This window comes from Lonchura striata, chromosome 5, assembly GCF_050655825.1.
Source record: "Lonchura striata isolate lonStrDom1 chromosome 5, ASM5065582v1, whole genome shotgun sequence".
NCBI classification, from domain to species: Eukaryota; Metazoa; Chordata; class Aves; order Passeriformes; family Estrildidae; genus Lonchura; species Lonchura striata.
The window spans coordinates 16,716,222-16,739,303 of NC_140707.1; the positions used below are offsets into that span (position 1 = coordinate 16,716,222).

The 23,082-nt window shown below is 38.5% G+C and overlaps 1 protein-coding gene across 6 annotated transcripts in view; it reads left to right on the forward strand.

The window, feature by feature from the left end:
- GALNT18 (polypeptide N-acetylgalactosaminyltransferase 18) overlaps positions 1–23,082 on the forward strand; it is a 244,246-nt gene that overhangs the window by 193,349 nt on the left and 27,815 nt on the right. For 3 of the 6 annotated variants that reach the window (XR_014955486.1, XM_085579837.1, XM_085579838.1), the window contains one exon: positions 2,014–2,178. Coding sequence is in view for 5 of the 6 variants with exons in the window: in XM_085579837.1 (XP_085435963.1) it covers positions 2,014–2,178 (165 nt within the window). In the remaining variant the exon portion in view is untranslated. Of the gene's footprint in view, positions 1–2,013; positions 2,179–18,775; positions 19,257–23,082 lie in introns of those variants that run through there. The other 3 variants (XM_021544855.4, XM_021544857.4, XM_021544858.4) reach the window with 2 other exon arrangements.

The following is a 23,082-nucleotide window of genomic DNA, read 5'->3' on the forward strand; positions in this document are numbered from 1 at the left end:
AACTGACAATTTCACTTTGCTTTCTAGTAATAATTTCAGGTAAGAGGTAAACAAGCTGCAACAAAATGTTCATCTATAGGGTGTCCTAACAATCCCCTTTTAAGATCTTGATCTTATAGCCATGCTCTGTCACTACCTCAGTCTCACCAAAATAAATTGTCTAAATTATATACATGTCTAAAATAGTTGTTCTTGGCCTGTCTAGAAAGTGCATTCTGAATATTTGTTTATTTTCTAAGGCATCAATTTTGTTTGCAGGAATGTTAATAACCTGAGTTGTGGATGCAGAGTGATCTTGTTATAGTTCTTACAGTTTACTTCAATCCTTACTTCAGTCATAACCATCCATTCTGGAAATGTGCTCTGCCAGCTGCTTTTATCTCCCTGCTCTCCTCCTGCAAGGCAGGACTGAACTATTCAGCTTTTCTCTGTTCAACCTCTTAAAACTTTCACTCACCTCTCTTCAGGCAGCTCAGGCTTATTATTGTTTCTGTGGGGTGAAAACAATGGAGCTTCATTAAGGGGGCAAAACTTTGGATTAGTCTAAACCATTAATGGTGACTTAATTAACTTTAATGCAGCTCTGGCAGGTTACATCTGCCCTGGTAGTGTTACAGGAGGGTAAACAGGGGCTGCAGTCTTGCCCAAAACACCATCATTTGTTGTGATTGTATTCAATCCTTGCATTGACTGCTTCCAGCATTCAATTTTTTGATTTTTTTTTAATTACATGAAGCTCATTAAACCCGGCTTTTCTGCTTTCTCTCCTATTTTACCAGAGTTTTCACAAATGAGAACACTCACACATAAAACAATTTGCATCAACAATGAAGAAATACCAGGAAAATCTGGGCACCAAAAAGATTCCCAAATATACCCAGCATAATTTCCAGTTTCCCTTTTGTTACAGACAAATAGAATAGCTACAGTAAATGACAGGGGCATTAATTTGGTGCTTCTGTCCACTCTTGTCTGTTGTGACTCTGCCACCACTGAGTTACCACAGACTTAACACCTAAAGTTTCCATTTCATCTTTCTCATGGTCCTTCCAAGAAAAAGGTCTGATTTTAGCAAAATAAATTCTATTTGTGATTAGCAATCAGGCAATCCTGGCATAGGATTATGTTTACCTTCCTGTGTTACCTTCCTGGGCTTACATGTAACCTGCCAATCTGAAACAGGACATATCCCCTCCATCCTTCCCCTTCTTTTTCTTTCTTCTAGAGAAACCTTCCACATATCTTTGTAGTCAAACAGAGCAGAAAGAATTTGTATAACATAATAAACTCATGCCTTTGGTCCCAGGTGTAATCCCTGAAGCCTTTAAGGGCCCTTCTTTGCTAGAAATACAGAGCAGCCAGTGTCTGTCCCTTTTCCTTGTCTCTTATATCTGTGTGTATTGACATATAAAAAGTTAAATGAGAACAAATGCCTTGAAACATGGCCATTCTGTTCTCTCTCCTGCCTGTATCTGTCACCAGTTGATAACAACTATTTTTTTTTTTATATAGTAGCTGCTTCAAGTGTGGGTTTTAGCATTCGTCTGCAGAAAACTTTAATTTATCTTTCTATCTGTTCTATAAACGACAGATGCCCTGAACTCCTGTGCTGCTGTTCTCTTTTTTTACCTCTCCAGTGAGGTGTTATCCTCAAATGAAATAGTCTAATCAAAGCTAATGGCCATATTCAAACCAATCCCAGGGTATCTTCCTCTTTGAGGACCCTCAGTATGGCCACAGAAAACAGAAGTAAAAAGTCACATGATGAGACAATAATCAGTTGTATTTGCATATTTCCTCTTAAATACTTAGCCAGTATTTAAGCAATTAATTGTTCATTTAGACCAACTTTTAAAATATTGTGTTGCCTTCTGCATGAAAGGAAATCATTTAAAAGCTACTGTGGGGTCAGCCTATTGCTATTCAGCATATTTATCCTTGCCATTAGCTTTTGGGTCAGAGTGCTGCTTTCTGTGTAGAGGCCACAAATCCTGTTTGTGCTTCCTGTTGCAGAATGTTTATTACACAAGCAGTCAGCAGCTCCACGTGGGTGTTCTGAGCCCCACGATTGACGATGACGACAACAGATGTCTGGTGGATGTGAACAGCAGGCCCAGGCTCATTGAATGCAATTATGCCAAAGCCAAGAGAATGAAGCTTTACTGGCAGTTTACTCAGGTAATTCTTACCCAGCAGCCATTTCAGAAAGTTTTAAAGCTCTGTTTCTGTGTTGAAATGTGAGTAAATCTGTTTATGAACAGAACAGAACCAAATTTATCCTTGCTTTCTTTGCGCAGAGCCAGGAAGCTGATGTTTAGTTTTGATCCCCGTGTCAGCTACCTCAGTAGGGTACAAAACTTATATTGTTTTCTCAGTTCACCATTAATAACTTGTTTCTAAGGAAGAGTACTGTCATGGGGGAGGAAAAAAAAATGGTTATTTCAAATGCAAAGTAACCTACTTAGGAACAAGGAACAGAAATCTGTTTGTTTGGTTTTTCTAAAGTAGCCACTCAGAAATGGTGGTAGTGGATCATTGGTGGTAACAGCCTCATAATGAGCTAGTTCTGCAGTTTCTTTTTTAACAGCTCATGCTTTACACATGAGTGTAAGAGATGCAGAAAGAGGCTCAAGGAAAGGCTGAGAGGTGCTCTCATAGTGATGAAAATGCTGACAGGACACTAAGGCCAGGCCCAGTGTCTGCATTCATATCAGATTTAGAAAAATAAGGGAGAGTAAAGAAGCCACAAAAATTCTGGGGCTAGGAAAGGTGCTCTGCCACATAACACTTAAGGAGATCACTCTGGTTTAGCTAAGGGGAAATGGCAGGGTGACTCAAGGCATCTCAGTGTTTCCACAGAGGGGTATAGGTTACCCTGAAGACAAAACAGGTTTCAATGGTTGGAAGCCAAAAACAGTCAAATTCTGTTTTTCTAAGAAAGATGAGTTTTTCCTAAGGTGAGTTTAACACAGTGGAATTTTGCCACGTCAGGTGCTGGCATGCTAGTGAATCAATGAAATTAAATCACATTCCTTTCTAAAACACATGCATGATGGAGCTTCTGGGGCAAATGTCATAGCTAGTGTGAGTCTGCCTGGTAGCACAGTTGCTCCTCTGCAGTTTTGAGTCAACAAATCTAGTTGAGTACTCCAGCCCACAGGCTGAGGCTCACCAATAAAAGCAATTTTTTTCCTGCATTTAATTTTTCTGCAATATCCACATGGATTTGCTAATATCTTTTCTGTCGACTCAATAATTTCTTTAATAGCAATTATCCATATGCTTTAGGACATTTTTAATACAGTTAGTATCAATCTTGTTGCAGAAAGCATCTGGACATTAATCAGTAAAGCATAGTATTAGCTTATTTTGTATTTATACTTGAAAGTCATCTAGGTCTTTAGGAGGTAACTCTTAAGCAGCAGATCTTAAATCCCTAAATTGGCAACTTAAGGGCAAAGTTTTAATTATATCTTCTCACAAATTTTAACACTAGTGTTTTCATGAGGGGAGCCTCACTGTATCCATCTCTGTGTTTGGTTTTTTTGTACCATTTCTAAAAAGTATCATTAAAATCAAAGAGTATTTCAGTAATATTTTATCATGGTCCACCTATCCAGTGATTGCACTGTATACCCCAAGGTTTTGGTGACAATTAATGGTTTCTACTCCAGGATACTGCTGCTATTTCATAATACTGATTATGTTAGATCCTACTTTGGGGCAAGGGGCAGCAGTAGAAGGCCTTGATAATTTAGCTATTAAAATCTTTAAAAATGGGATTTAGCAGTATTAGAATTGTTGCAATTCCATATTCCAGCTACAATCTCTCAATGAAGGTGCAGCACTGGTAAACTCAGCTCTGTGACCTCTCTCTTTCTTCTGCAAAGGAACATCTCCCTGAGAGAAGTGAAAGCTAATTTCTTCATGATAAATTAAGAGACAAATGAAATAATTACAAGTTTTATGTTCAAAACTGATTTTGCTAATACCCAATACAATTAAAATGTCATTACTGCTCAATAGGGTACATTCTGTAAGTTAGAAGAAAGTTAATGAATGTAATCAGGTCTTGCCAAGATCAGCTGATGAACTCCATTTGAAGTGCACCCATTTAGTCTGGTGAAAGATGTATTTGTGCAACTGTCTTGGAAGCTGTCTCTAAAAAGACTCTTTTTTATTACTTTTTTAAAGCTCTGGTATTTCTTTTCCATATGTGCAGTGAGCAGGACTACTGTGAGTATCATACTGATGCTTATATTGTCTTGAAATTTGAGAACTGTTAATTCAAATGTAGGTGCTGGTTGTAGCCTTTTGTAGCACTTCTCTTTAGCTGCAGCTATGCTTTGACTTCTCTGGGCTCTTGAGCCATTCCATGGGAATGTCTGATGGTATAGGTAAGTAAAAATACAGCAGTGCAAGTGGGGATTGTCTCAGAAAGGGAACAGAAACAGACTGACCACCCAAAGCAGGATAAGCCAATTGAACTAAATTTCCCTGACCAGCACAAAAATCTGTATTTTCCTTGCTTTACAGGCATTTATGGTAAATTAGTTTGAATGAGGAAAGACTGTAATCAGAGAGGTCTCACAATAGTCTGTAGTGGGACATGGACAGCAGTGTGGTTGATAGAAAACTATACAGCTTAAAAAAAAAAATAAAATATCCTCCAGGTAACACTTTCCTCCTCCTTTGTACTGTGTAATGATGAGTGGCTTCCACATGACAAAAGTAGAAGATGGGGTTATCCTCAGTTAGGGGACTCCTTGCTTCTGTAGATCTATGAAGGAACTATTTAATTATTAAGTCACATCTTTTAGATCAGAAGCATGTGTATACACATATACATATATATGTTTAGACATATATATCAAACTTGATTTCTTTTTTTTATTTTATCTTTTACTTTGGTTTTAAAATTTTTTAAATCCCTGGCTATCTTCAGTTGCAGGCAGTTGGAGTCAGGCAGCCAGATGTCCACTGCTGCTTTGTGGACAAAATTGTGGTATCTTTGTCCTGTACAGAAACTTGCATTGAGCATTCAAAGCTTGTAGTATGTGTTTGTATAACCAGGATCTATCTGAGCACATTTCTATGCTCCACAGTTTTGTACAGCTGCCAAGTGCAATGAGACCCAATCAAATGTAGGCTTTGGTGGCATTCTTGCTTGCAAAGCTTCTTCAAGTGTTTATAACAGTAATTATGTCAAAATATGTAAATTAGCCCAGAAAAGAGTCCCATCAACTGGGTGGTGTTCAAGAATTTTATTGTTCAGGCTGTTTGTCAAGTCTTCTCTTAGGGAAATGCTTATTTTGCAAATACTTTTATGCTGGAATGTTTTCTAGGTGTTTGACAGCGCATGTAGTTCAGTCTGTCTCACCACTTTTTCATTTAATCAGAACAAAGAGCTTGTAGCAAAAAAAAAAAAAAAACCAGTAAGTGATCAGAAATTAGACAAGGCAGAGAAGATAGAGGCAAGAATAAGAAAAAAGGTCAGAATTTTAGTAAAATATTCTTTGAAACACGGTCTCGAGGAAGCTGCTTTGGCAGGATGAAGCGTGAGGAAAGCAAAAGCTCAGGCTGTGAGCTGGTTTTGGCGAGGAGCAGGTGCAGACACTGCTGGCAGCAGCTCCCCTGGAAGCCAGCAGCAGCTCAGCAGTATTTGTCCCTGTGCCCAGTGAAGCTGCTGGGGCTGCTGAAGGCCAGAGCACCTGGGCAGGTGAGTCCTCAGGAGATCTGTTGGTAGAAACTGCTTGTGGCCATCGTATCCGTTCTCTGATACATGATTCGTTTTGTTGATGTTCTGGAGATTCTGATTGTATATTCTCAGTGCTGCAATCAGATTTTTCAGAGGACTAGTCCCATATTTGTGGAATTTTAAGAAGTCTCTCAGTCTCCAATCTGATTTCCCAGGTTTGTTGCTGATGCAGAGTCAGTTTCCTGCCCTACAAGTGAAATTTGTCTCTACGTGCCTCACCTGGGTGGTAGCAGATCAGTAAGAAAGTTCACTTACCTCGTTAGGGCTCCTCCAGAAGCATAGCAAAGGCAAAAGGAGGAAGTTTTTCTGTAATTACTCTTTCTCTTGAACTATCCTGTTTCTGTTCAGCAGGACAGGTATGTGACTATCCTATTCTAACCTGATGAGCCACGGTCTCGCTTTTTGCTTCTTTTGAGAAATGCAACAGGGGAGAGCTCTGTGTAAAAGGAGGCAAAAGAAAAGACACCAGGCTGAGCTAAAAATTGGGATTAATCATTTACAGCTGTTTCATACTTAGTTAATTTAAGCAATTCAGCTTCCAGTGTGGTTCCCATAGAAAGGTAGGAAGAATCTGCATCTATAGGGATGGACACTCACCACATCCTTCATGGGAGAGAGAAGATGTGCAGGTCCTGCTCTCAGCACCATCCTGTTCCCATATCTTCTGATAACATTCCTTATGCATGGTGTGCAGAATTGTGATTCTAGTCACTACTGAAGGTTTCCACAGGATGTCTTCCCATTCATAAATGCTTGGAGGAAGTGGTTTATGCTATGGCCAGAAACTGTAAATAAAATTTGTTGCTGATAGCTGTAGTTACAATATGTATATCCTAAAAATCATAGTAGGAATTGCTTGGGAAGGAAAAGAGAAGACAGACAAGCTTATTAATTACTGAGTTGTTACAGGTATTCCTCAGATAAATATGATGATTTCGATTTTACATAAATACGTATTAGGTAATAGATAAGGAGATCTTCTGTTTAGCTGTATAAAGAAAGAATAGACCTTAAAATTACTGAATTTACATCTTGTTCCTCCTGAAGACTTTTGCATTTAAATTACTCTTACCCACCTTTATCTAATGAAAAGAAAGGTTGTGCAGTACTACGTTACCCACTGCCACAGCCCAGGGAAGTACAGGAATGCAGCTGCATAGCAAGATTAAACTGATGAGCTGGGAAGCAAGAAGGGAGTCTCTGTACCAATTTCAGATGCCCCCTTACTGAGCACAGAGTGCAGAAGCAGAGCCCAACACCATTTTACAGTAGCCTAATTCTAATGTCCGCTCCTGTTTTCATCCCATCCATTAGCCAAGGACATCAGCATACAAGAGGGATTAATTTCAGGAGAGCTCTGTGTGTCTAAGGGAACAGTGGCCCCCATCCACTTCATCAGGTTCTTCCATTATGGGAGCCACAGGCTGGCAAAGCAGCATCACTGATTGATCAAGAGTTTGCATTAATGTGGTGTTTCTAACAGCAAGGGATACAAATACTCTCAGTATGTCTCTGTAGTTCAAGACAGCTGTACTGCTGTAGAACTGTGTAATTAGGCAGTGCTGTTTGCCTGGCAGCTCAGAACAGAAAGGGATGATCCTCTTAAAAGAGATACAGACTTTGATCCTGCAGGAGAAATATAAAGAAAAACAGAACCTAATTATTCAATTACATGAGCCAACAGACTACGTTAAGCCCTGTATTTTTAGTGAGGCAATCTGATTTTTAAGTAACTAGTATTGCCAAGTGTGGAGTTTTGAACCTCAGCCATAGAAAAGCACTTCCACAAACCCCACAGTTCAGTGTTGGTGTAGAGGTCCAGCACATCAGCAGCATTTCTATATTTAGGTATTCTTTGCCGATTTTTTGATCAAATATTACCCCAGGTTGCCTGTACTTAATATTTGAACTAACTGGATAACTGCACAAGGCATTATAGCTGGAGAATAAGGAAGATGAACCATTGTTCTGCTTAGACATGAGAAAACTAGAGTTAATGTTTCAATTTGCATTTTTCTGTAGTAAATTGGTCTCTAACGTGTAACTTAATATTCTTGTCATATTTTACCATGACAATATGAATTTTAAAAGAGGTGTATCAAAGTATTTATTTTTTATTCACCATGAACTATGTCTTACTATAAGCCTATAAACATTTTATTATCATTTATGCAGAATGGAATGGAGAAGTACAAAAATCTAAATGCACACAAGCTTTCTCCAGTTTGAATACTTAACTACAAGTTAAAAATGAAAATGTATATGTGAAAAACATGCACAAAAATATGGACTAGAAATATTACTATGCGATATTGTGTTTTAACAACTGATTAGATTTGATTGGCAATTATTCCTAACTGATGCTAAATTTGCTTCTTAATTATTGCCGTAGCTAGTGGTAACCAAAATTTCATTGTATCAGTTTAGTTTCCTATTTGGAGTAATTTTCTAGCAGAAAGTTTTAATCTTTGCAAACTGGTGTAGAACTTGCCAGCTAGAAAGTTTTTGTGAAATGCAGCAGTAAAACAAGATTTTAGTGGGTGCATTTCAAATATTTTCTAGCATATCACATTATGCAGTATTTACTCTCCTGAGAACTACATTTAAGCTCCAAAGACACTTGTGCTGAATTAATTTAGAAGGAAGTTAACACATACTCATGTTTTTCGTTCAAAACAGATACCCTATTTGCATATTTCAGCATCTAATTTTAAATGCCACCTTTATTCACAAAGAAATTATTTGTTCAAGTTGCTCATGGTTCTTCCTAATTTCAGCTGTCCAGGTAGGCTGCATCCAACAGCTGCAGGTGTCAGCTGCTGCCAAGGCACTGCATGGCATTGTCATGGCAGGCATGCAAAGCAATGGCCAAATCCAGAATGTCTCCTACAACTTGAGTGATAACCAGCACTCACCAAGTGAAGGGCTTGAGTTTCAGGGGATCTGAACTCTGCTTTTGGCTCCTCCTTTACATTACCATGCCAGTCTCTGCTTGGGTTCTGCATTCCCCAGCTGTGGAAGGGATGGAAGAAGTTTTGCTGTTATTATTTCTAAATTCCCAGCTGAAAGCAAAACTCTGTCCCTATCAAGTCAGTAAAAGTTGCATCTTTAATCCCAGTGGAGTCAAAATCAGTACGTACGTAAGCAAGATATGGCTACCAAGTAATCATCTACAGGCTGAGATAAGAAGATGAGAAAAATGTTCCCTTGGAAATCAGATAAATCAGGATGAAAAAATTGACAAGAAAAAAGTGGTTGTTATTCTGTGAAATGATCAGGCCATCAAGCCTGAAACCAAGAGTGGTGACACTCAGTATATCAGACAAAAAATAGATTATTTTCATTACTGTGTGAGTAAACTGCACAAGGTTTATGCTGCAGCAGCAGCAAGGACATTACTTTCCCAATATGAGTTATAATCAGATTTGTGTGGTTAGTGGGGAAAAAGCTATTTTCAAAAACTAGACACTATGATCAGAGTCCCAAGCCTAAAATCCCATGTTAGACTATACAGATCAATTGAAATACTGGTGCAAATTCATTTCCTAATTTTCTTCACTTTGCATTCAATTTATTTCTTAGGCCCTAGAGACTGGTTTAATCATAAGCATATAATGATAATGCAAGTAGTTCAGTTTCTGGGTTAAAATGCATTAAGCCTCCTTCTTATGGAGCATTCAGATTAGAAAACTTAGATTAATTAAATATAACACACACACAAAAGAAATAAAATTGTCATTTGGTATTTTTGTATTCCAAGGGATTTATTTCTCACAAATAATCTCATTTAAACCCCATAAACCTTTGGAAATCTGTTAGCGTGTCTGGGAAAAATAGAAAAATCTTGGGTTATAAAAAAATATAAAAATCTTGGGTTTCCTAGTTGTGCTGAAAGGAGTTTCTCATTAATCTGTCTGAAGAAGAGTAACTAGGTGTAACCTATGCTAAGGCTGGTAAATAGCAATATGAAGTTGTGTTCTTCACATCAGTTGTGTATTTAAAAGACACGTAGAAGTGGCACTTAGAGCCATGGTTTCGTTTGGTTATGAAACAGATAGTGTTTAATTAATTTGTTGAATTCAATAATCTAAAAAGTCTCTTGCCACTGAAACACTTCTCTAATTCTATGTACCACAGTGATATTACTTTTACTAAAACCAAACAGGAAGGCAAAACCTAGGAATATACCATTTCCTGCATCACAGATCAAAAAATTAATTAACTGGATTAATTACCTCATCCAGAAGACTGCCCCAGGCAATAGGGCAGTGCTTGCTGTTCCACAGAAATGAGCTCTGTTGTGAGCCAGCAGTTCTCTGTGAGTCCAAGAGGAGGATTCCCTTCCTGATTTGCTCTCTTTGAGAAGATTGAGGCTTGATTTGTCTGAATGATCATCTCAGCATGCCTAAAAAAGAGTTAGCAGCACTCTTAAAATTAATTCAGCCCATCAAAAATATCAGTCAGTCACTGAACATTGATGTCTGAGACAATGAATTCAACAGGTTTCCTATACTCTCATAAGTCATCAATAGTTGTAGCAAATTTTTAGTCTAACACTCCTTTTTTCCTTAAAACCTTTGTTTACCAGTTCCTCACTGCTGTTCACAGGTAGGCATACTTTTGAACACTAAAGGCAGGTCACACTAATTTTCATTCCCCTACTAGGCAAAGTCCTTTTTTTTATTTCATGTTACTACATTTTGTAATTCCCCACCATCTGAATAGTCAATCACACTTTATAACATCTTTGTTGCTTTTCTCTGTCTTACACTTCAGACATCTTGAAGCAAGCCTAGATCACAGCAGATGAATCAAGCCTGAGTTGTTTGCAGAAATAATTTATGTAATCTCAGAATGAAGAAGGTAACTGTTCTGAGCTTTTCACAAAATGCAGTATTAAAATAAATAAAGCAAATTTCTCTAGCACTCATGTCTTTTTCAAGATATTGTTTCACTACACAAGCAGCTGTTGCATGGCACAATAAATGAAAAGAAAGTAAAGAATTCTGGGTTTTAGTTAGAGAAAAATTACCCTGCAGAAAACATTGAGTAAAGCATTAACTTTGGATATTTTCTATAGGTTAAGTCTCACACACAACTCCAGAGGTGTTTAAAATGCAGGATTTGCCTACCTCCAACTCTTCTCCTCCTAGAGGGAGTATAAAATGTAGCAGTTGTAGTTGTTGCTGTGAACTGACATAGTTTAGAAACACATATTAAGTTCTAATTTAGTACTTGAGTATCAAAGTTGGAGCACTAAGTAGCCAGTGAGCATTGAATGTGGTGCATTCTGAATCTGGAGTTTTCTGAATGCTACCAAGTAGGATAAGCAGGCAAATTAGGGAAAAAGAAGACACAAGTGTGAACACCATTCCCTTTAGTGATAAGGAAAATAAAATCAGAAATACCAATCTGTGAATCATCCCTCACCAACATGCATCTCTGCAGCTTACTCCTTTAAGTTCCCAAAAAGGCAATTATTTCTGAGTCCTGTTACTGGTTACTCAGGACAATTGTGGTCAGAAAAACCAAGCACATCCCCCTCAGCTGCAGTGGATCAAGACAGTTCTTCCTTTTCCACAAACAACTTGCTAGGTAGTCCTGGCTCTCAGAAAATCAACATAATGCATCATCATCTGGGTTTGCTGCCAAATAAAAACCAAACAATGCATTCAGCTGTAAACTCTGCATTTAACTATAATTATCAGGGCTATGTATGGATAAAGGATTCCCTTTTTAATCTGCTTTCCACTCTACCACAGCCACGCCCCACCCCTGAGACAGTGTTTCATAATTAATTACAAAAATCACATCATACGCCTAGGATAGTTATTTCTGCATGTTTTTCTAGCATGTCAGGAAGATTTCCTGGCCACTGCTGATAGAGTAATAATTTGTGTTTACTTTCTGAAAAATCTCTTAGACTGGCTAATATATTTTTCTCCAAAATTTATGTTTTTGTAGTCTTATCCCAATTTTCTGTAGTAAAATACATTTCCAGCTATCATATCCTGAAGAGCTTCTTGGTATTTCTGTGAAGGTTTGAATTTAAGTATTTTCAAGTTATTATTTTCTTAATCTTGCTATTAACAGGACTGCAACCTGTTCTAAATATGTGATAATTTTTTAATATATGTAGAGAAATGTTAGTGATAGGTATAGATCCATGTGTTCAATTTTTAATTTTTATGCTGCATGTCTATAATTTCTTTTCTATTCCAGTTACATTCTCTGTATGAAACTGCATTTCCTTGTACCAGGTTTAATTGCTTTTATTTTAATACCTTAATTAACAGTGTGGTGTATTTCTATATCCTGGAGAGAGTAAGCAAATCAGACCATCAAATCCAGACTAAACAAAACAGAAAATGATTGCACAGACATCTAATTACTAAAACCTGCTCTGGACATACAGATGAGGCTGCTTCATTTGATTTGTCACAGCTTCAGTATTAAAAATCTAGTGCAGCATTGTGAAAATTTAGCATTTATGATCATGTAAAACCTGAGCACTTGGATGTCTTGGGAGAGGAATGAGACAAAATTGTGATGTAGACATTGAAGTATCTGTTGAATGATGTATCACTGTCAGAGGATGTTTCACAGGATTTACACACTGAGTACCAGCAAGTGGATGTAAGTGCTTGGGTGGAGACCTGACAACAGAACTTGAGTGTAGGAGGAGGGAAAAAATTTACTTTTTCCTTAAGAAATGGTTTGGCTGATCCCTATTATAGCACCATTTAAGTTTACATTGTACATAGTAATGAGTTTTGTTTAATATTGGAAAAACAGTTTCACATTTTAAGTGAGTCATTCACATTTTGAGTTTTGTAAAAATTCTCAATTGCTTATCTACCCTATAAATAATGATCCAAATAGCTGAACAGATAACAATATATTTTTAATATATAAACCTGCTGTATATGATACTTCACATACATAAAAGCAGTTAAATGCACCTTATTTTCACAGCACTCATATAAAATATGTTAGGAAGCATGTATTTGAGTAAGGGCAGCTATCAATATACTTCAGTGAGAAATATTTCAATTTAAATAGTTCAAGTTAATTGATTAAAGATTTGAACAGCAAAAAAAAATGTTATAGAGCATGCTTTACTTACAGCACACCTGTCAGACAAAGAGTTGGAAAATTTGTCATACTTCTTTGGATTCAAGAGGTTAATCAGTTACCTCTGTATTATATATAACTATATCCTTTATACAGCTAAAAATCAGAAAATTTAAACTGAATAACATCATCCAATATTTCCAAGTAACAGGCAATACTGAAAATGCATAAATTACTGGATGGGATAAATTATTCCCATCTTCCTGTGAACATTTTGTTACTGCTTCAACATCCATACAGAAGTGAATCACACAGAGGAAAAAAAGACACCTTGTATAATTTGAGTAATTTCCTTTAGGATTAAATTTGGTGTACCAACAGTCACTGAAAATTTACCCCAGTATTCTGGGGAAATGCATGAGGAGTTCAAGTGTTCTGTTTGGAGTGGAGAGTGTCTCATACACCTCACCATAATTCTTTGATTCAAATATATCAAAGCAACAGCAAAGATTGGAGTTTCTGCCTCAAAGGCAGAGTGAGCATGTAAATATTTGAGGTCACTGACTGAGATCCAAATAGAAAATTAATAGACTAGAAAATACAATGATTTATACAGTGTATGTGATAGGAGACTGGATATACTTATTAACCTTTTAAGACCTTTTTCTGAAATATCCATGTTTAGGCAAGTATGTTTTTTCTTTTTCAGGAAGAATAACATGAGCTTCATTATGATGAGCAAAAAGCAGGTTTAAACTCTGAAAGGAAAAGTGTTCACTTTAGAATAACTTCTTAAAAATAGCCATCAGTTTGATTTTCAGTAATGCTGACAACCTCCAACACTCATTTAACATCCCTCTTCTCTACAAGTGACCAGGTATCAGCTTTGGTAACTATGAATTTACCACCCTCAGTATACCAAAAAAGATCCCATAGAACAGTTCAGCACAAACTGTCTAATTACTTTGTACAACTTGCTACTGCAAGGGCTTGCAGGCATGTCAAACGGTGTTCTTAAGTGCCATTTTATTGGATAAATTCTGCCTTAATGAAAGACTGGGAAGGAAACCCCTTCCACACAGCAGAAATGCAGAAAGTGCAGTACTCTAAAGGAAGTCAGAAGCATTGCTTTCCACTCTGTGTACCAGGATGTTGAGTTGAGACAGTATTAACATTAAAAGTACACTTACAAATTACTCAGTTTTCTGTGTGTCTGAGTGCCAACAGGAGCTGAGAACATTTGGTGCTTCTCACAGGAATTGCATCAATTTGCTTTGCAAAAACCATGCAGTTTGCAGTCAAACCTGTTAGTGCTGACATGTTCAGTCTATTTTTTACAGAATAGTTGACCTGGATGCTTCTTTATCCTCTTGAGACTTCTACTGACATTGAGCTCTCTCATCATCAGTGATCTTAATCCTAATTCTGTTCAGTTGCACAGAATTTCTCTTGCAACGTGTTTCAGCCTACAGAATTATGTTTAATGTTTCGTGATTAAAGACATTACCCTAGGCTATCAATTTTTGCCTTTAAATTGGAAAGTGGAGATCTTGCCTAGAATGGGGAAAGGCACCCAGATGGGCAACTTGCCTTTCACTGAGCGTGTGGGTTTATTGAGGGTAGAATGAGGACAAAGGATGGTACAAACAGTGATGAGCATAAACTGGGGAGGATACAACATATGATGGGCATATCTTCATTTACATGGGGAAGGGGGGAATCTCCAGATGACACTTTTATACAGTTGTAGCTTCCCAAGGCATATTTGGGTAACTTTCCTTGGGACTGCCTCCCACATATTTGGCTTTAGGGTTCCAAATGCTAATGATGACAACAGGCTGCAGAAACCACTCAGGAATTCTGTAATTTGGAGGCCAAGCCAGTTAGAGGGGCAAAAGACAGTGTTAGCTTTGGATGCCTCAGTTCTGCCTGCTCAGTTTTTTCCTGGAGTTACTCAGTTCTTGTGCTTTAATCCTTACACAGCTCACTAATTCAGGCCTTGCAGCCTATATGAGGTGCACTGTCAGCAGCCCAGAGCTGACAGGACAATACCACTGTCCTAGGTTTAGATTGGGCATATCAAGAGATGAAAATGAACACACTTAAGTAGAAAAATTGTGGCAAGCACATTTCTCTCCCTATCAGGATTTTTCATAGAGGTGCAGACAGAGAAATGAAAGAGAAAACAATTTCTATTTCTGCTCCTTGTTTTTCCCATGTGGAATGTATTTGGAGAATTGTTTACCTGGGGTGAGTCCTTGGTTGGATTCTGGTGAGGATTGTTTGAGCCTGATGGCCAATCCAACCCACCTGGGGCTGGGTTCTCAGAGAGGGTCACAAGTTGTGTTAGAGTCAGAGAAAGTAGTATGTAGTTTTAGTATCCTCCTTTTATATAGTATATTGATGTATTTTAGCATAGTTATAATAAAGAAATAATTCAGCCTTCTGAATTGAGTCAGACATTGTCATTTCTTCCCATTGGGTTCGCCTGCATTTACAATAGAAAAATAACAGGAAATTTTAAGTAACTGACCTTTCTCCCTGTACTTCAGAGCAGTTCTTTCATTTCTATGCCTGCTGAAAGCATCTAATGCTGTGTACACTGCACCCACTCTGAGGGCTGAAGCAGTGGCTCTGCACAGGCTTCTCATCTCTTAGAAACAGAACAGCTTAGCTCCTAACAAGGCTTGGGAGTTCATGTTTCCCTTTTGTGGTTAAGAAAAGCACATCTTGCTGGAAGCATCTGTGCTCTCTACAATACTCAATTCACACATATTAGACAGTACTTAATTTTGGTGTCTCTTTTGTACTCCATACAGCAGCTCCAGTGTACTCAGCAGGGTGGTTTTCAGTAGCCAATGCAGTGCACTTCCCCCACATCAAAATGAGCTTCCTTGGCTTTTTATATCCCAATTCACTTGTTTCTGTTAAATAAAAGCCATATTTCACATGAGGACACATCAGAAAGAGCGAAGGAGTGTGAAGGGGCTCTTCATATGTTTTTTTTTGGTTGCTCGCTTGTTTTGTTTTTCCTTAGGAATGGTTTACACCTTGTTTGTGTAGCTGCCTGTATTAAAGTGTTTCTCATGAATACATTTACTATAACACCTAGATCTGCTCTACAAAATTTAGAAAAAAACAAAAAACATTGTCTCCACTGTGAACATCCTCCTTTCTCTACCCCCAAACCCACATAGCATTTGGGCCCATTCAAGTGAAAGAAACCCTTAACCACTGAAACAAATGGAAATTAAGCAGAAAACTTCCAACTCTGCATGGCAGTCTTTAAATCTTAACACTGTGCCTTCCTCTACTAACAGAGCTCCAAGTGCTGTACTTCACAAAAAAATTGAGAGGGGAATTCTGTTCCTCTCCTTATGCCAGTAAATTTGAAATGACAGGAGAAGCCTAAGAGTACCATGCACAGAGTCATATCCCAAGTCCAGAAATGAGGCAAGTAATGGACCCAGCTAAGTTAGTTTTCTAACAAGATAAAGTGGGACAACTTTCTTCAGCTTCCAGTGCAGGTTCTGAGCTGAGAATGTCTCAAGTACCAAAAGTCAGATGAGAGACAACCAATAAATGAAAGATACAAAACTAGTTTACATAACTAACAGCAACACAAGCACCTCCAACATCAGTTGAAAACACAACAAATTTAATCTTGATTTTGGGTTTAGGCAGAAACATTTTTAAGGTGTAATTCCCAATTCCCAGTTTAAGCCAAGAAATCTGAGATGCCATGCAACACTGAGTCTACACAGTGGAAAACCACACCCTACAGCTTTAATCAAGAATAGAAAGGTCATGTTATTCTAGAAGAAAAGATTACTGTTCCTTTCACAATGAGAAAATACCCATTTCCTCAGAGTTTTATGTGTGAATAACCCAGTTCAGAGCTCATTAAATTAACTTGGAGAAAAAAAAAGTCAGCCTCACTACAGTGATCTCTAGAAGGCCAAAGTAACCAAGGGAATGGGGGAATGAGGTTAGTGATGGGGGGGTGTAGTGTGGGTGTCTAGGATAAGAGAAGAAATGGCATATAATAAAGTATTGACAAAGTATTCATCCTAGTTTCTTCAACTTTCTTGTAAATCATGCCGTATTACTGTTTTTGGCTAGTTTGGAGTTTATGCTCCCACCAGGCAGTCAAATTTAACTACTGTTATTAATACAAATGTCAATAAAAGTGATGCAGCAGTGGGAAAATACAGTTCACTCAGCATTTCATTATGGAGGTGTATTAAAATGCCTCTGCAAGCCTGTCTGTCTAGGAAAGTAATCAGCGGAAATTTTATCAAGGCTGCACATAGACCTACCAGGAGGATTTATGGGAGCCACACATTTTGAATTTTTGTGGATTATTCTAGAAATGGTCCCTCTTATCCAAAGCTATATTTAAAATGTGGAGCTTTCAAACCTAATTCTGTATTTCATTAACCAGGCCCAGAACGCTATTTTAGAAGTCACACCTTAGAGAAAGCTCTTGCTAAGCATTACTGATGGAATAGGAAGGGACCCTCAGCCACCTCTCTGAATGAAGCAGAACCTGTACTGAACTTGGGGAGCAGCCTGCTCTGAAACAGCACACAGCCTTGTTTATGCCAATATCCTTCCCAGTCCTTCCCAGTTTATGCCAATATCCTTCCCAGTTATGACTTTATAATGCAGGGTATAACACAGACTTGAACAAAACTATGAGGTGGTGAGTTTTTGTATGGAATCACATATTTGGGTTTTTTACAGCAACTGTTTTTTCCACATTGTACATATAAGCAATTTCAATGCTTCTGCTCTTTCCATACTTCAGATGTACAAATCTACACCAACTCCTTTCTTTGATTTACAGATTGAGCCAGTAATTCTCTACGCAAGTGTCATGGTTTGATGCTAGTGCAATGCCAGTGCCCCCATGAGAACACACCTTCCCCAAACAAGTGCTGTGAGATGCAATCAGAGACAGAGCAGAGCAGGCTCGAGCTTAAAAATAAAGAAAGTAAATTTATTAATCTACAACTATAATAAAAGACACTGAATTCAGAATTAAAACCTTCTAAAACTTTCCTCCTCCCTCCACGCAATTTCCAACAAAACAGTGAGACAAAATTTGGACCCTCAATCAAGTTACCACCCCTCAAATAATCAATATTCAATCCATCAGGGGAGAGAGGAGTCTCTCTTGCACCATAGACCCCCAGGAAACACAATTACAACCTCTGGTGTTTTCCATGTCACACATGGCACTGCCCAGAGAAAATCTGCCATGGTGACCTCTCCTCTCCATGTCACAGTGCTCTCACCACCGTGCATGGACCCAGACTGCTCACAGGGCTCCTTTTAAGGATGCTTTGCCAAGGACCAAAGAACAGTTTCACATTTTGGGACAAAAAGTCCCCCCCATTTTCTTCTCCCCTGGGCCCGAGGGTCCAGAGAACAGAGATCTTCTTTTCCCTGAAGGCAGAGAGCACCACCACACCCTCCTCAACTTCCTCTGTTCATTCCACTCCTGTCACTCCCCTGGCTCAAACCACTGCATCCCCCTAAAATGCAGTCTGTGTTCCAGGAGAAATTGGTTCAGTCTATGGCTATACAAGAAAAGTCCAGCCAAAAGCCCCTCCATCATCTCCTCCCACTTCTTCTGACATCTTGGACCCCAGGCCATCTCTCTTCTCTTTCAGATCAAGGAGGATTAATGTTTCACAAAGCTTTCATTGTCGAAGAAGGGGTTAAAAGTCTCAGAGATTTTAATCAGAGATTAAACCAGCCTGTGACAAAGGAACCTTCATTCCAAATCCAGCGCTTATCTTGTCTCTAAGTGGAAAGTTTTTCACAGTAGATGGACACTGGAATGTTCTATGGCTTCTATTACCCCACAGTAGCAATGCAGCAAGGTCAGTGTTTAACACAAACACTTCTTTTTCTTTTTTCCCCCAATCCTTACAGGGAGGTCCTATCCAGAACCGAAAATCCAAGCGCTGCCTGGAATTGCAGGAAAACAATGAAAATGAATTTGGATTTCAAGTGGTCCTTCAGAAGTGCACTGGACAACGCTGGTCCATAACAAATGTCCTGAGAAGCTTATCATTATAGCAGACTAAATTTTGTACCCATTTCTTTTGCTACTGTGTAGCAAGTACTGCATTGTCTCCTGCTGTACTGTATTCCTCCTGCTCCCCATCCCCCCCGTTCCTTCTCTCCTCTTTTTTGTCTCTGATTTGATTTTGAGAGTGTGGTGAAATAGGGTTTGTGGGCTGGAAATAAGAAGTTGGTTTTTTTTCACAATGATGTTTTCACAACATTTATAGAGATGCTGAATGACAGGTGACGGGTAAGCTATCCTAAAATATTTTACAACCGTAAATATTAAGCAAATGGAGAATATTTATATCTCAAGCTTTTATTGAATAAAAAAGTCCAAATACTATTACTGTGTAGGTGTCTCCATGGAAATCCATTTGGAAGTTAAGTGCTGGTTTCATTGCTTTCATTAACCCAAGCCTGATCTCGGCGTGTTGCTTCAGAGCATCAGAATTGTCCAGACTTTTGATAAAAAGTTCTACCTGCACACCAATAGCTACAGCAAGGGAGGATTTTCTCCATTCTTTCTCTCTAGTCCACTGTAGCTACTGGTGCACAAGTACAGGGGAAAGGTCTGGGGTGTGGATGTGTTATGCCCCCAAGTACTTTTCCTCTCCAGTACCACTTAATAAAACCCCACAGAGAACCCAGGGCTCAAGTGAGGTGAATTTGTTGCTCAGGAAAGTGAATTTGTTGAAAGGAAGGGGAAAAAAGAACCAAGAGAAAAGCAGCAGCTACTGGAAGAAAACTAAAATATAAACTGTTGCACTACGATACGAAATAACTCACATACGCACGCTAGATGCAAACGAGGAAGTTTACTTCTGACTCCACAATATATAGAATTTCAAAAGTGACAGTGAATTGGAGGATGAAATTACCATCTCTCCAACTACACTGGTCAAACCAACAGTCCATCAGTGCTCTCCTCTCACAAGAATGGAAAAAATAATTGCAAAGAAGAATGAAAAACAATCATTGTTTATATGAATATGCATGAGAAACTCCAGTAGAAATATGTAAACATCAGAAGGCATAGAAAACTTTTAGAAGAACTTTAAAACTCTCAAAAGAGCAGAGCGACAATAGACCCTGATATTTCGCAGTGGGTTAGCCTCAATTTCAGTGGCTGAACTTTCCTTCCAATTCTTCATTGCTCTTACAACTCTTTTTTTTAAATGCAGTTGTTCCCTGGGTACTGCAGACTTGGGTAAAAATGGCTCCATCCAAGAGAAAAAGGTATGAATTCACTCTGCCTTTCTCCTGCCTTTAAGGAGGTGTGAATGCAATTCCGTATCACTTCATCTCTGCTCAGATTGGTTAGGAGAGAAAATTTAATGAGATAAACCAGAGCACTGGGATTACTAGAGTCTATTTCCAGCTGCTTTTATTTGTATATAAATTCCTTCTCTTTTATCTCCTTTCTTTTCTCTATTTGTTATTTTTATTCTGTTTTCTACCTTAAGCAACAGTTCTAACCTGTTTTGGAGCTGGTTATGTGCCAGCCTGTCTTTTACAGACTGGCTTCATGTTGAGGATCAGCTCACAGCATTGCTTCCTGGGGCTGTTCAAAAAGCCTTGTGGCACATTAACTTAAGGTATTCGAATTTCTGCTGTATATATTTATCATAGTTACAATACATCTGCTTCTCAAAGAGGAAAACTCTGAGCCAACAACAGGGGAAAAGTCATAGAGGTGGAGATGGGCTGAACACCTTAACTTTGACTAACTGTGGAGGCCCCTCAGCCTTTTTGAGTAAAAAACACACATTAGAATTAGAATGCAGAGTTGTTTTGAGCACTTCCTAATTCAACCATTCCAGATAAATGGGGAAGAAACTACATGTTCAGACAGAAAAAACACAGAACACATGCAGAGGAGCAGGAGACAAACTGAACTTTCTTCCAGCAACAATACCGAGGTTTTGGTGCCTGGAGATGCAGCCATGAGAAAAAGACAAATGCTGTGAATCATATCAGTCTCCTCTTGATTTCTCCAGGCTTGCTTACGTGGGCCTTCACTTTTTGGTTTGGGGATGTTATTTATGAGAAGGAAATACCTGTCAAAGACTTGAAAGAAAGGTGCTGAGCTCTGAATTACTATGTTTCATACCCTAATGAGTATCCTGTGTCTAGAATCTGGCTAGATAAGATTGGAGTTACTCCTGACCACATTGCAGCAGTGTGCTGATGCCCATTGCCAAGTGAAAAAAAAAAAGTACAACAAAAATCCACACCCTACTTAAGTGAACCACATAACAGTGCCAAACCAGAGAGATGTAGAATGGTTTGGGTTGTAAGAGGCCTTAAAGATCTCTAGAACAATTCCCACTGCCATGGGCAGGGACACCTTCCACTTGACCCCATCCAACTTGGCTTTGATCTCCCCCAGGGATGGGGCATCCACATCTCTGGACAGCCTGTGCCTCACCACCCACACAGTAAGAAAATTCCTCCATATATCCAAGCTAAATTTCCACTCTTTCAGTCTGAACCCATTACTCCTTGTCCTGGCACCCGTGTTCTCTGCTGTACAGCGGAGCCTCCCTGCTACCCACCAGCTCCAAGGCTGCTGCATCCCTTGATTCTCATGGGGTCTGCACTCAGGAACACTTTTTGTCAACAGCCTTAGAGGGAATTCCTCAGTGGTGACTGTGGATTTAAATTTGAGTGCACTGCAATTCTGGTAACTACAGCAGAATTACCAGAATAAAAATCCTTGGTGGGAAACCCTATAAATCTGGACTTGAAACATTACTTTATACTGCAGCAATTTGGCTACAGGTAAAATGCATGATTTAGAATATACTTTTCCCTTTGTATTTGATCATAGAGCAAACATTTTTATGTGATAACATAATAAAAGGGAAAGGGGTTTAAATCTGTGGGTAAAGCTACCAAAAGGGTACAGTAAAAATTATGAGTGTACATAAGCATTACCATTATTGTGCTCTGAGACCTCAGGTCTCCAAACAGATTTTCTCTGACAAGCCTCTCAGAAAAACACAACAGCACAAGCAGAACTGAACGATGTGGCCACATTTCACTGGACACTCTTAGCAATGAACTCCCTCATCACTACTTTTTCAGCTGCACAAAAATTACAGATAGAGGAACACTGCCTCACACTGTCAAAGAGAAAAAACAATCAAAAGTACCAAGTGGAAAATAAAACTTATCCTCACTTTCTGGAAAACTACAGAACCTTATTCAACCATCAGTTGCCTCAAAAGGTAAAAAAGTATTCCCTGACAATAGTTGTTTGTATTTGGGGGGTTTTGAGTCTTTTAAGGAGGAAAAGCTAGCAAAGAGTATCATTCCAGAAGTAATAAAACTCCTCAGCTGAGTCTAGTCAGAGATGAAGATGCTCCTTCACTTCTAAGGCAAGTATGGACCACATCCTCAGTACAGATCCAGTTCCCTGTCAAGTAACATAAGTATAGCAAAGAGTATAATAATTTATAAATATAATTAATAAAATTGATATTTGAAATAGAAAGCATCCTGTATCCTTGTCATGCAAAAAGAAGCACAGGCAGAAACATCTTCAAAAAACATCATATGACCTGCAACTTGAATAAGCTCACTGAGAGAAGATTTCAAAGCTCTTTGCAGATTAAATGCCTTTGAGCTACATCATTAGTCTTGCCATTTGGCAGAGGAGTTAAGCAGCTTCCCCCAGGTCACATGCAACAGCAAATCTCTACCACCAGCAGCCAGTGAAACATTTTCAGAGACTGAAGTGGCTGCTGTGTCCTAATACCATTTATGCATCTGAGTACCTTCAGCAGTAATACTCGCCACCTACTTATACCAGTGCTTTAAAGTCCTGCCTAAATAATTTATTAGTCTTTATAACATTCCCATGAAATAGTTAATTTATTTCTATTGTACAACAAGTTAAAATTAGGCATAAAAAAATACTTTGTCCAGCAATCTATAAACTAGTGCAGTATAAGAGATTACTAGACCATGATTTTTGAAGTCTATGTTCATTTTAAATCACCATGAAGACCCTACCCTACTATTTTAATCCTCTCTCCAAACATATAGGTGCTGAGTTTCATCTACAAGCAGTGAAACAAGATTTTAAGGAAAAAAACCATCAAGGTATTCCATCTGACTATTAAAATACATTCATACTGTATTATGCAGCTAGAAACATTAATAAA